The 12,472-nt window shown below is 34.6% G+C and overlaps 1 protein-coding gene across 6 annotated transcripts in view; it reads left to right on the top strand.

The window, feature by feature from the left end:
- BRIP1 (BRCA1 interacting DNA helicase 1) overlaps positions 1–12,237 on the top strand; it is a 175,541-nt gene extending 163,304 nt beyond the window's left edge. For 5 of the 6 annotated variants that reach the window (XM_073879521.1, XM_073879523.1, XM_025851489.2 and 2 more), the window contains 3 exons: positions 4,879–4,961; positions 7,478–7,804; positions 11,315–12,237. In XM_073879521.1, coding sequence (XP_073735622.1) covers positions 4,879–4,961; positions 7,478–7,804; positions 11,315–12,060 — 1,156 coding nt within the window. In that variant the 3' untranslated portion in view covers positions 12,061–12,237. The remainder of the gene's footprint in view (positions 1–4,878; positions 4,962–7,477; positions 7,805–11,314) is intronic. The other variant, XM_025851488.2, reaches the window with a different exon arrangement.
- Positions 12,238–12,472: the final 235 nt, after the last annotated feature.

Genomic DNA, 12,472 nt, shown 5'->3' with positions numbered 1-12,472 from the left:
CATAGAAAGTATTTTTCCTGATCTCAGTGGAATGAAACTGGGAATCTATAACAGGAGAAAAAATGGGAAACTCATAAATATGTGGAAATTAAAGAACACATTCTTAACCAGTGGATCCAAGAAGAAATCATAAGAGAAACTAGAAAATACCTTGTGATGAGTGAAAATGAAAACACTGTGTACCAAAATTTTGAAGAGACAATGAAAGCATTGCTCATAGAGAAATTTATAGTTGTAAATGCCTATATATATGTGTATATATATATATATATATATGTATATATTTTTTTAAGAAAAATCTGAAATCAATAACCTCCTACCTTCAGGAATTAGAAAAAGAAGGGCAAGGGGTGCCTGGGTGGCTCAGTTGGTTAAGTGACTGCCTTCAGCTCAGGTCATGATCCCAGGGTCCTGGGATCAAGTCCCACATTGGGCTCCCTGCTCTATGGGGAGCCTGCTTCTCCCTCTGCCTCTCTCTCTCTCTCTCTCTCTCTCTTTCTCTCTCTATTTCTCTGTCTCTCATGAATAAATAAAATAAATTTTTAAAAAATTAAAAAAGAAAAAGGGCAAGCCAAGCACAAGGCAAGCAGATCAAAGTGATAACAGATACCTAAATGGAAATAAAGGAGAGAGAATAGAAGATTCAGTAGAGGGGCACCTGGGTGGCTCAGATGGTTAAGTGTCTGCCTTTGGCTCAGGTCATGATCTCCAGGTCCTGGGATTGAGCCCCACGTCAGGCTCCCAGCTCAGCGGGGAGTCTGCTTCTCCCTCTGTCTCTCCCCCCCAGTTGTGCTCTCTCTCAAATGAATAAATAAAATCTTAAAAAAAAAAAAATGATGTTCAGTAGAAAAAAAAGTAAGGATAAAAAAAGTTAGTTCTTTGAGAAGATAAAGAAAATTGACAACCTTTAACTAGACTGACCAAGAGAAAATACAAAAAGGATTTAAATTACTAAAATTAGGAATGAAAGAGGGGATGTTGCTTCCAACCTTATAGAAATATAAAGCATTATAAGAGAATGCTTTGAACAATTGTTCGACAGCAAATTGCATAACTTAGATAGGATGGACAAATTCATAGAAAAACACAAGCTACTGAAACTGACACAGCAAGAAAAAGATCTGAATAGATCTATAAAAGTAAAGAGATAGAAGAATTAGTAATCAGAAAATTTCCCACAAAGGAAAGCTCAGGACCAAATGCCTTCACTGATGAGTTCTAGCAAATATTTAAAGAAGAATTAACACCAGTCCTTTACAAACATGAAAAATAGAAGGTCAAACATGTATCATCGTGTTCTATGAGGCCAGCATTGCCTGTTACCAAAACCAATCAAAGACATCACAAGAAAGGAAAATTACACAGCAATATTTCTTATGAGTATAGATGCAAAAATTCTCAACAGAAGAGTAGAAAACTGAATCCAGCAACTTACTAAAGGATTATACACAATGACCAAGTAGGATTTATCCTGGGATTGCAAGGTTGGTTCAACATCCAACCAATTTTGTTGGTCCAACTAAAATCAATGTAATATGCCATATTAATAGAATAAAATATAAAAACCATGTGATTTCAAGAGGAGAAAAAAGCATTTGACAATATCTAACACATTTTCATGATAAAATAAGTTCAGTAAGTTACAAGAAACATTCAGTATACAAAAATCAATCACTTTGTGTACAGAGGGAATAAACAATCCAAAAATGAAATTAAGAAATCCATTTACATATTGTAATAGTGTTGTATGGTGACAAAAAGTAGCTACATTTGTCGTAAGCATAGTATAGCATATAGACTTGTTAAATCACTTATGTTGTAAACCTGAAACTAATGTAAAATTGTGTATCAACTATATTTCAATAAAAATAAATTTAAAAATTTTCATTTGCAATAACATCAAAAAGAATAAGTTACTTAGGAGTAACTTTAACAAAAGAATTGCAAGATTTGTACACTGAAAGCTACAAAATATTGTTGAAAGAAATTTTTAAATAAATGGAAGAATTTCATGGATTGGAAGACTTATTGTTAAGATAACATTTCCCCCAAATTGATCTGCAGAGATTTACTGCAATCCCAAACTACCAGCTGGATTTCTTGCAGAAATTGAGAAGCTGATCCTAAAATTTATATGGAAATTGAAGGAAATTAAGAATAATCACAAAAATCTTGAAAAAGAACAAAATTGGAGAACTGGCATTTCTCAACTTCAGACTTATTGCAGTGCTACAATAACCGAGATTGTGTTGTACTGGCATAATATAGACATATAGAACAAGGGGTAGAATTGAAGGTCCAGAAACAAACTCCCCATATTTACAGTGAGTTGATTTTTGACAAAAGTGCCAAGACAGAGGGAGAAGAAGATGGTGGAGGGAGGAGTAGGAGGACCCTAGCTAGGCTTATCTCATCTCATGAAGACAACTAGATAACTACCAAATCATCTTAAATACCCAAGAAATCAACCTGAGGACTGACAGAACAAAGTCCACAACTAAAGGGAGAGAAGAGGCCATACTGAAGAAGGTATACTGTGCTTCTTGGTGTTCTCTGACTATGTCAGGTAAGCTCTTTCTCCAGGGTCTTTGCACTTGCATTTCTCTCTGCTGGAATATTTCCCTTCCACATATATACACAGCTCATTCCCTTACCTGTGAAGAATCTTTATTCAAATGATGTTTTCTCAGTGCTCAATATCGCCGTGTTTAAAATTCAGTACCCCCTACCAATGTTCTCTATTCTCTTTCCCTTTTTATTTTTTTCCTTAATACTTAGTACCTTCTCATATACTATATAATTTTCTTATTCCCTGCCATGGACTGAATTGTGCCTCTCTCAAATTCATATGTTAAAGCCCTAATCCCCAAGGTAATGCTATTTGGAGATGAGGCCTTTGGAAGGTAATTAGGTTTAGATGAGGTTATGCAGTTGGGGCTCTCATGATGGGATTAGTGCCCTTATCAGAAGAGACACCAGAGAACTTGTCTCTCTCTTCCTCTCCCTCTTCTCACCCCCACCCACGTGAGGACACAGTGAGATGGCTAACATCTGCAAGCCAGGAGGAGAGCCTTACCAGGGAACTAAATCATTTCACCCCTCTTTCTTGTACTTCCCAGCCTCAAGAAATGTGAGAAATAAATTCCTATTGTTTAAGCCTCCTCACCCCCAAAAATGTGCCAAGGCAATTCGATAGGGAAAAAAATCTTTTTTAACAGATGGTGTTGGGATAACTGGATATCCACATGCAAAAGAATGAAGGTAGTCCCCTTCTTCACACCATATACAAAAGTTAATTCAAAATGGCTCAAAGACTAACAAGGTGTAAATCTTCTTGTCTTTGGATTAGGCAATAGTTTCTTAAATCTGACATCAATAGCACAACTAAAAAAATTAGATAAATTGGGCTTTGTCAAAGTTAAAACTTTTGTTCTTCAAAGAACACTACTAAAAAATGGAAAAGAATTCACACATGGGAGAAAATATTTGCAAAAAGTGTGTCTGATAAGGGTGTAGTATCCAGAATATATAAAGAACTCTTATAATTCAACAATAAGAAGACAAATAATGCAATTTAAAAATGGACCAATAATTTGAATAAGTATTTCTCCAAAAGAGATCTATAAGTGACACATGAAAAGATGCTCAATATCACTACTTAATAAGGAAATGCAAATTAAAACACAGTGAAATAACACTTCACACTTCCTAGAGTAAATATAATGAAAAAGATGGATAATAACAAGTGTTGATGAGGGTATGGAGAAATAGGAAATCTCACACAAAACTGGCAGAAATGTATAATTGTGCACATGCTTGGGGAAAAAAGTGTGGCAGTTCCTCAAAAAGTTAAACATTGAACTAATGATGTAATATATGGTGATTAACATAACAATAAAAAAAAAGAATGAATTTTGTACAACTCAGCAATACCAATCCTAATTGGATTCATATGAGAATTTGACGCAAATGTTCATAGCAGCATTATTCACAATAGCCAAAAGGTGGAAACAACCCAAATGCCTATTAACTTATGAATGGATAAATACGATGGAATATTATTCAGCTGTAAAAAGGAATGAAGTACTGATACACAATGGAAGTAGCCTTGAAAGCATCATGCTAAATGAAAGAAGCCAGACACAATATGCCATATGTTGCATGATTCCAGTTACATGAAATTTCCAAAACAGGCAAATTAAAGAGACAGAAAATATATTCATGATTGCCAGAGAATAGGGGAGTAATTGGATAATTGGGAGTGACTAGTGGACACTGGGTTTCTTTTTGGTAACATAAAAATGTGTGCTAGGTAGTGGTGTAGGTTGCACAACTTTGTAAACATACTAAAAATCAGCAAATTGTACACTTAAAATTTTTTTAAATAATTTTTAAAGCTTTATTATTTTAGAGAGAGAACATGGGGAAGAGAGGCAGAAGGAGAGGGAAGTCTCAAGGAAGAGAATCCCAAGCCGACTCCCCACTGAGCACAGAGCCTGTCGCAGGTCTGTCTCCCAACCCTGAGATCATGGTCTGAGCTGAAATTAAGAGTCAGACACTTAACCAACTGAACCACCCAGGCACCCCTTGAATAATTTTTAAAATTAAAAAATTTCTTAGCAAACCAAATCCAACAACCTATAAAAGGAATAATGCACCATAAGAACATATGGTTTATCTTAGGAATGAAAGAGGGAGAAAGACTATCAAGCAGATTCCACACTGAGGGTAGAGCCTGGTATGGGGCTCGATATCACGACCCTGAGATCACGAACTGAGCCGAAACCAAGAGCCAATCAACTGTGCCACCAAGGCACCCTGTTGGCTTTTATTTTCGAAGTCATTTTTGTTTGATTTTTCTCCCTATTTTTTTTATAGGTGTATTCGACACAAAAATGATTGGGGAGCTCTTATTCTAGTGGATGATCGTTTCAGGAGTAATCCCAGTCGATATATATCTGGTAAGATTCTCAGCTGGGCTTAGAGTAAAAACAATCTTTGGTATTTAATAACTGGTAGTTTTAAAGAAAAATTTTGGACAGAATTTGAATTATTAGGTCAGACATGGAAAAATTCACATTGATGGGAAATCTAGCCTTTAAATGCTTATGTGTTTACAAAAAAATCTTTATAGAGGAGAATCTGGTTAGTTACTAACATAGTATTAATCAGTTAGGATCCTTCAATTTCATAGAATGTGGGATTTAATTAAGCAACAGAATAATAATTTATTTAGCATTGTCAGGGAAAAGGCTGTTCACAGGAATTAATTTTCCAAGAAATAAGTTTTTACATTTAAGCACGTAAGCACATCTCCTTTGGATGCTTAGGATTCTTCATTCTTTCATTCTGGATTATACTGAAGTTTGGTGATTGTTTGTTTAGAAATGCTTCAGCTGTTCTACAGTTCGTGTTAGAGCTAGTATTTTCTAAAAGAAAAAAAACACAAACACCACTGTTGGCCTCAAGATGAAGTAGATGGTCATTTTTTCCCCACTCAGATGAACAAATACTATGTGCCTGTAGTTTTTATTCAGCTGTGACACAGTCTCTTTAGAGTCAATACCAGGAATCCATCTGTTATTAAGGAACTGTTGGAAATACTTGCATCTTTATTATCTTTAAAACTAAAAAGTTCCAACCATACTATGATAAAGAGATACAAAATTTTAAGTTTCTTTCAGATTAGCCATCTGTGGGTATGGACTCTTTCTATTTCAGAGCCTTATATTTGGTTTGGTATTAAAATGTATCCACCTGGATTAAAGCACTCTTTTCTGCCCTTTCCATGTAAAGCAAGCCATTGAGCTTAGGTCCAGACATAACTAAAAGCAAAATGTTAAGTGCTTATGTTTAGTCAGCAGGTGGAGCTCAGATTCTTTGAGTTTTCAAAAGCAATCTGACATTTTACACTGAAAAAGCTTTCTTTGATTACAGAAAGTTCCAAACATGAAAGAAGTGACTATAACACTACAGTTTTTCAATTTTAGAAAGTTTCATGTTTAATCCATATAATTATTTTCCCCAAGCAAACAAAAATAAAGAACTTTAAGGGAAATGCTTATTTAAAATGTTCTTCTAGGGGCACCTGGCTGACTCAGTAGATAGAACATAGGACTCTTGATCTTGGGATTGTAAGTTTGAGCACCACGTTGGGTGTAAAGATTACTTGAAAATAAAATCTTTAAAAAATTAAAATGTTCTTCTTGTCAACTGTACTTCAACAAAAAAAAATACAAAATCTGAAAACAAGTTTTTCTTATTTTAAAATCTTGAAGTTAAATTTTTACCTGATAGTTAAGATTTGTTGAGAGATTTTTTTTTCTTTTTAAGATTTTATTTTTAAGTAGTCTCTACACCCAATGTAGGGCTTGAATTTACAATCCCAAGACCAAGAGTCTCATGCTCCACCTACTGAGCCAGCCAGGCGCCCCTGAGAGATTTTTTAAATTAAGAATTTTTCATTATTTCTGTATGGGTTTTATTTATTTTTTTCTGAGATTCATAAAAGTGTGAATTCTTATCTCAATAATAGTACAACATACAAATTCCTTTTGATGGCTAGTCTTTGTTTAAATTCAATTTGCATTAACTATAGAACTCAATTCGATTTGCATTAAATATAGAAAAGCTCCATTAAAAAAAAAGTAAATATAGAAAAGCTCCATTAAAAAAAGAATCCATTTTGAAATGAGTGTATTGCAACTTGAAGCCCTGTCTTATTTTTTAACTTAAAATAACATAGTGACTTTTTAACTACTTCAGAAGATGATGATAGTTCTAGTAACACCAGCAGAGTTTATTTTCTAAAAGTCCAAATATCTGATTTTGAATTTCATTCTGTAATGAAACAAAACACCTTATACTGTCAATATGGTTCAAGGTTATACAGTTTTCACATATCACAGGTCAAATCATATCCCTTACAACTTCATTATTTATATATTAAAAAATAATTATATAATAGTCAAACAGGACATGATTTGTCCCAAATACCATTGTTATTCCTTTCATTCCTAGGATAGTTTAAGACATATTTGGAATTGAGGGAGAAAGGCAACAAAAAAACCTATGAGATTGGTATCTTGAATTTATTTTCATGAAAGAAATCAAAGTTAGAAAGTTGGAATGGAAGACTGTGTTGTTTATACTTCTAGCTTCCCTAAAATTAAAATATAAGCAATATTTGTTGGGAATTATGATGAAATTAAATTTGCCTTATTTCCCCAGTTATTCTACATTTCTCCCTTTCCACTCTACTCCACTGCCTCTTCCCTCCCTCCAGTTGATAATCAGTGCATATAAAGAAAAATGTTACTGATGCATGAGCATAGTGTACATGTGAAGATGTTTAGGCAGGGAAAATATTGAGAATCATTCTATATATCCTAAATTGATGTAGATTACTTCATTAAAAAAATTATCTAAGTGGATTCTTAATGCATAATACCTTCCTGGGGTTTACTTTTTTCCTTAGGACTTTCTAAATGGGTACGGCAGCAGATTCAGCACCATTCAACCTTTGAAAGTGCACTGGAGTCCTTGGCTGAATTTTCCAAAAAACACCAGAAGGTCATTGATGTATCCAAAGAGGACAGAAAGTTTATACAGGACAGTGAGTCTACACTTGAAGTGACCCATTTGAAGGACAGTAGTTTAACTTATTTATCAGAAGTGGCAAGTCATCTAGCACCAGAAAATCCTGGGAAAGGTGAAGCAAAAATGTGTGTCCAAGAACGACAGTGTCCTACGATAACTAAAAGTCCATCTCTACCAAGAGGTATCATTTCTAGAAAGGAAAGAGGTTTGAGAAGTTCTGTCTATTTACATTTGATGGAGAAGTCTTTTGTTATATCTAGTGAAATTATATTTATTGTGCTATAGATTAATTTCCTTAAACATGTTGGTCTGAAATAGAAGGTGTTATCATGAAATAATGAAAAAATATGGTGTATTAGAATGGGAACAGACTTCTGTCAAGAGACCTAAGCATATTTTCCAGTTTTCCACTTGCCAGGTTTGCCACCACCTAGCTTTGTGACCTTGAGCAAGTCACATAACTTTTTTGAATCTTAATAGAAAAAGGAATCTCTGCATACCTATCCCTGAGGTTGGGCTGTAAAGATCTAATAAGATGATAAATATCATAGCATGGTAAAATACTGTACAAATGGTACATGTTTTCCTAAAGGCTATATTAAAAATTGGTCTAATTTATAGATTCTTCCCTTACATGAATTTCTTAGTTTAGGGAAGTGAGAGTCATTTATTCTAAATGTTAAAAAAATAATTTTTAAAAATATATTAGAGGGGTGCCTGGGTGGCTCAGTTGGTTGAGCATCCGACTCTTGGTTTTGGCTCAGGTCATGATCTCAGGATCTTGAGATCAAGCCCTACGTAGGGCTCCATGCTCAGCAAGGAGTCTGCTTGAGATTCTTTCACCTCCCTCTGCCCCTCCCCCCACTTGTGTATGCACTCTCTCTCGTGTAAATAAATAAATAAATCTTAAAAATATATATATATATTAGAATATAATACTCTGTGTCAGGGATTGGCACACTGTGGCTTATGGACCAAATTTGGCCATCTGTTTTTGTAAATCAAGTTTAATGGAACATGGTCACGTCCATCCAGTTACATATGGTACACAACAGGAGAGTTTAGTCATAGTATGTTTTGCACTAGAACAGCATAATTGAGAACATATATACCTCAGAGATATTGCGAGTTTGGTTCCAGACCACCACAATAAAGCAAATATCACAATAAAGCAAGTCAAATGAATTTTTGGGTTTCATAGCACATATAAAAGTTATGTTTACATTATACTGTAGTCTCTTAAGTGTGCAATAACTTTATGTCTTAAAAATAATGTATATACCCTAATTTAAAAATACTTTATTGCTAAAAAATACTAATCATCTGAGCTTTCAACAAATCATAATCTTTTTGCTGGTGGAGGGTCATGCCTCATTGTCGATGGCTGCTAACTGATCAGGGTGGTGTTTGCTGAAGGCTGGGGTGGCTGTAGCAATTCCTTAAAAAAGACCACAGTGAAGTTTGCCACATCAATTGACTGTTCCTTTAACGAATGCTCTTTCTATAGCATACAATACTATTTTATTCAAAAGTAGAACTTCTTTCAAAATTGGAGTCAGTCCTCTCAAACCCTGCTGCTACTTTATTAGCTAAGTTTATGTAATATTCTAAATTTTTGTAGTCATTTCAACAATTTTCACAGCATCTTCACTGGGAGTAGATTTCATCTCAAGAAACCACTTTCTTTGTTCATGCATAAGAAGCAGTTCCTCTTCCATTGAAGTTTTGTTATGAGATGGCAGAAATTCAATCACATTTTCAGGCTTCCCTTCTAATTCTAATTCTCTTGCTATTTCTACCACATCTCCACTGAAATCTTGAATCCCTCAAAGTCACCCATGAGGGTGACTTCCAAATTCCTCTTAATGTTAATATTTTGACCTCTTCCCGTGAATCATGAATGTTCTTAATGGCATCTAGAATGGTGAATGCTCTCCAGAAGGTTTTCAGGGGTTTTATGCCCAGATTCATCAAAGAAATCCTAACTATAGCAGCTGTTGCCTTACAAAAATGTATTTTTTTTTAAAGATGTATTTATTTTAGAGAGACAGAGAACACGAGCAGGAGGAGCAGAGGGAGAGAGAGAATCCCAAGCAGACTTTGTAGTTGAGCACAGAGCCCAATGTGGTGTTTGATCTCATGACCCTGAGATCATAACCTAAGCTGAAACCAAGAGTCAGACACTTAACTGACTGTGCCACTTAGGTGCCCCCCAAAATGTATTTCTTTCTTTTTTTTTTTTTAAAGATTTTATTTATTTATTTGAGAGAGAGAGTGAGAGAGAGCACATGAGAGCGGGGAGGGTCAGAGGGAGAAGGAGACTTCCCGCTGAGCAGGGAGCCCGATGCGGGACTCGATCCTAGGACTCCAGGATCATGACCTGAGCCAAAGGCAGTCGCTTAACGAACTGAGCCACCCAGGCTCCCCAAAAATGTATTTCTTAAATAATAAAACTTGAAAATCAAAATTACTCTTTGATCTATCTTGGTTTCAACATGTCTTCCTCACTAACCATATTATTTCTAACTTTGATTTAAAGTGAGAGACAAAAATAAATAAAGTGAGAAACGTGTGACTCTTTTGCTTGGACACTTAGAGGCCATTGTAGGATTATTAATTGGCCTAATTTTAATATTGCTGTGTCTCAGGAAATAGGGGGCCTGAGGAAAGGGCAAGAGATGGGGGAACAGCTGGTCAGTGGAGCAGTCAGAACACACACATTTGTCTGTTAAGTTCATTATCTTACATGGGTGTGATTTACAGCCCCAAAACAATTACAATAGTAACATCAAAGATCACTGATCACAGATGACCATAACAAATATAATAATAATGAAAATGTTTTAAATACTGTGAAAATTACCAAAATGTGACACAGAGACATGAAGTGAGCAAATGCTTGTAGAAAAATGTTGCTTGTAGGCTTGCTTGATTCAGGGTTGCCACAAACTTTGAATCTGTAAAAAATGCAGTATTAACAAAGTACAATAAAAAGAGCTATGCCAATAGTTGCAATAGATACAATAGGACCCACAAAGCCTAAAATCTTTACTGTCTGGCCAGTTATAGAGAAAGTTTGCCAAACTGTGGTCTATATCAATGGATATCATTTTAATTGTTTTAACTAATATATGATAATTTAATATATCAAATATTAAATATTTTGTAGTATCTGGTGGCTTTTTAAAAAATAAATGTCATAGTGAATTCAAGGCCATTAGACTGGTAATCAGGGAACCTAAGTTCTAGTTTGGATCTGAGTACTAACCAGTTTTACAACTTTAAACGAATAATTTAGTCTTTGTGGTTGCCCGTTTCCTTTAGGGAATTAATCTAGGTCAATTTTTCCCAATACTTGGCTAGTGGATTTTCAAGACAGATTTTTATAGTGTGTTTCTCCCGTTACTCAGCCCTCTTCCTATTCCTTTTTACTCCTTTTTTCATTCACTGCTGAGGTCCCTCGTGTGGAATTTGATAGTTTACCAGACAGCATTATAACTTGGGCTCAGAATCACTGGAGACCTAGGATTCCTTTCAGAGTTCACATTTTGTGCTTTATGTTCTAAGATGGAAGTCTTGCTACTATTAGTTGTGGGCTTTAAATTATGATCCTATACAGTTATTTCAGTATTTTTAACAAAAATTACATTAATGTAACAATTATTATATTAGTTAGGAGCAGAAAATTAACACTCTTAAATTTTTGTATTCATAGATGATCCTGTATTATTGGAAGAGTCCGCCCAGGCAGTGAAAGCAGAAAAAATTGTGATTTCCAGATCCACAAGCCCAACCTTCAACAAACAGACAAAGAGAGCTAACTGGTCTAGCTTTAATTCTTTGGGACATTATCTTACTGGTGAAATTCTGACTGCAGCACCTAAGTTCGGGTCACCAGAGGACTATACCTCCAGTGTCTCCACTTTCAAAACAGAAAAGGGATGTAAAACAGTTTTGCCACTCACTGATAAATGTGAGTCCTCATCTCTGACGGTAAATGCATCATTTGTACCATGCCCTCAATCAGAAAGTACTATTTCATCAATAAAGATTGATTCTAATCTTCTTAAAAAAAATGATTCCAAACAGCTGTCCTGCTGTGAAGAAGCCCTGGATCCGGACATTGAATTGTCTCTAGTTGGTGAAGAAGCTGAACTTTCCACTTCACACAGAGCTTCTGAAACAGAAGCAGGGGATGAATCTATCTATTTTTCACCTGAGCTATATGATCCTATGGATACAAATGAAGAAAAGAATGATCTAGTTGAAAGTGATAGAGACAATAGATTGGCTAATCATTCCAATTGCATTTTAGTTGAAGATCTTTTTGAAATTAGAACTATGAAAGGAGTGGATTCAGTCCAAGAAATGAAAGCTGAGGATTGCACAGACACAAAGTTGAATAGACTCATGCATATTAAAGAAAGTAAAATCGATAACATCGGTAGTAATGTAATGTAAAAACAACTCATATAAACAAATTGGAACTGGGGAAAAGTTGTGAAACAGATATAAAGAATTTTAAACAGTCTCCTTCCAAAAATAAAGGTGTGTTCCCTGGTGTTAGGTAATAATACTTAACTGTAACACTATAAATATATGTTGTCATGCTTATATTAAATGCTATCATAAATGACAGTTTCTACATTGGATAAATGGTATGTTTTTTTTATTTTAAAAATATTTTTCACTTTAATTCTTTGGTATTAGAGTTTTAAAAAGTCTTATGTTCAGAATGTAAGTTTTATTGTTTTTGAGTTTTGACAAAAGTGATTCATACAAAATATTTTCCTCTAACGAGTTTTTTTTACCTATATACAATTTAAAATTAATCTGAAAGATATGTAGTTTCCTTTAAATTTCACATAAATAT

The sequence above is a fragment of the Callorhinus ursinus genome, unplaced genomic scaffold, assembly GCF_003265705.2.
Source record: "Callorhinus ursinus isolate GAN/ISIS: 27379988/994484 unplaced genomic scaffold, GSC_fseal_2.0 scaffold34, whole genome shotgun sequence".
Classification (NCBI taxonomy): Eukaryota; Metazoa; Chordata; class Mammalia; order Carnivora; family Otariidae; genus Callorhinus; species Callorhinus ursinus.
Note: the sequence above shows the minus strand (reverse complement) of the source record. Positions and strands in the feature narration are given on the sequence as shown.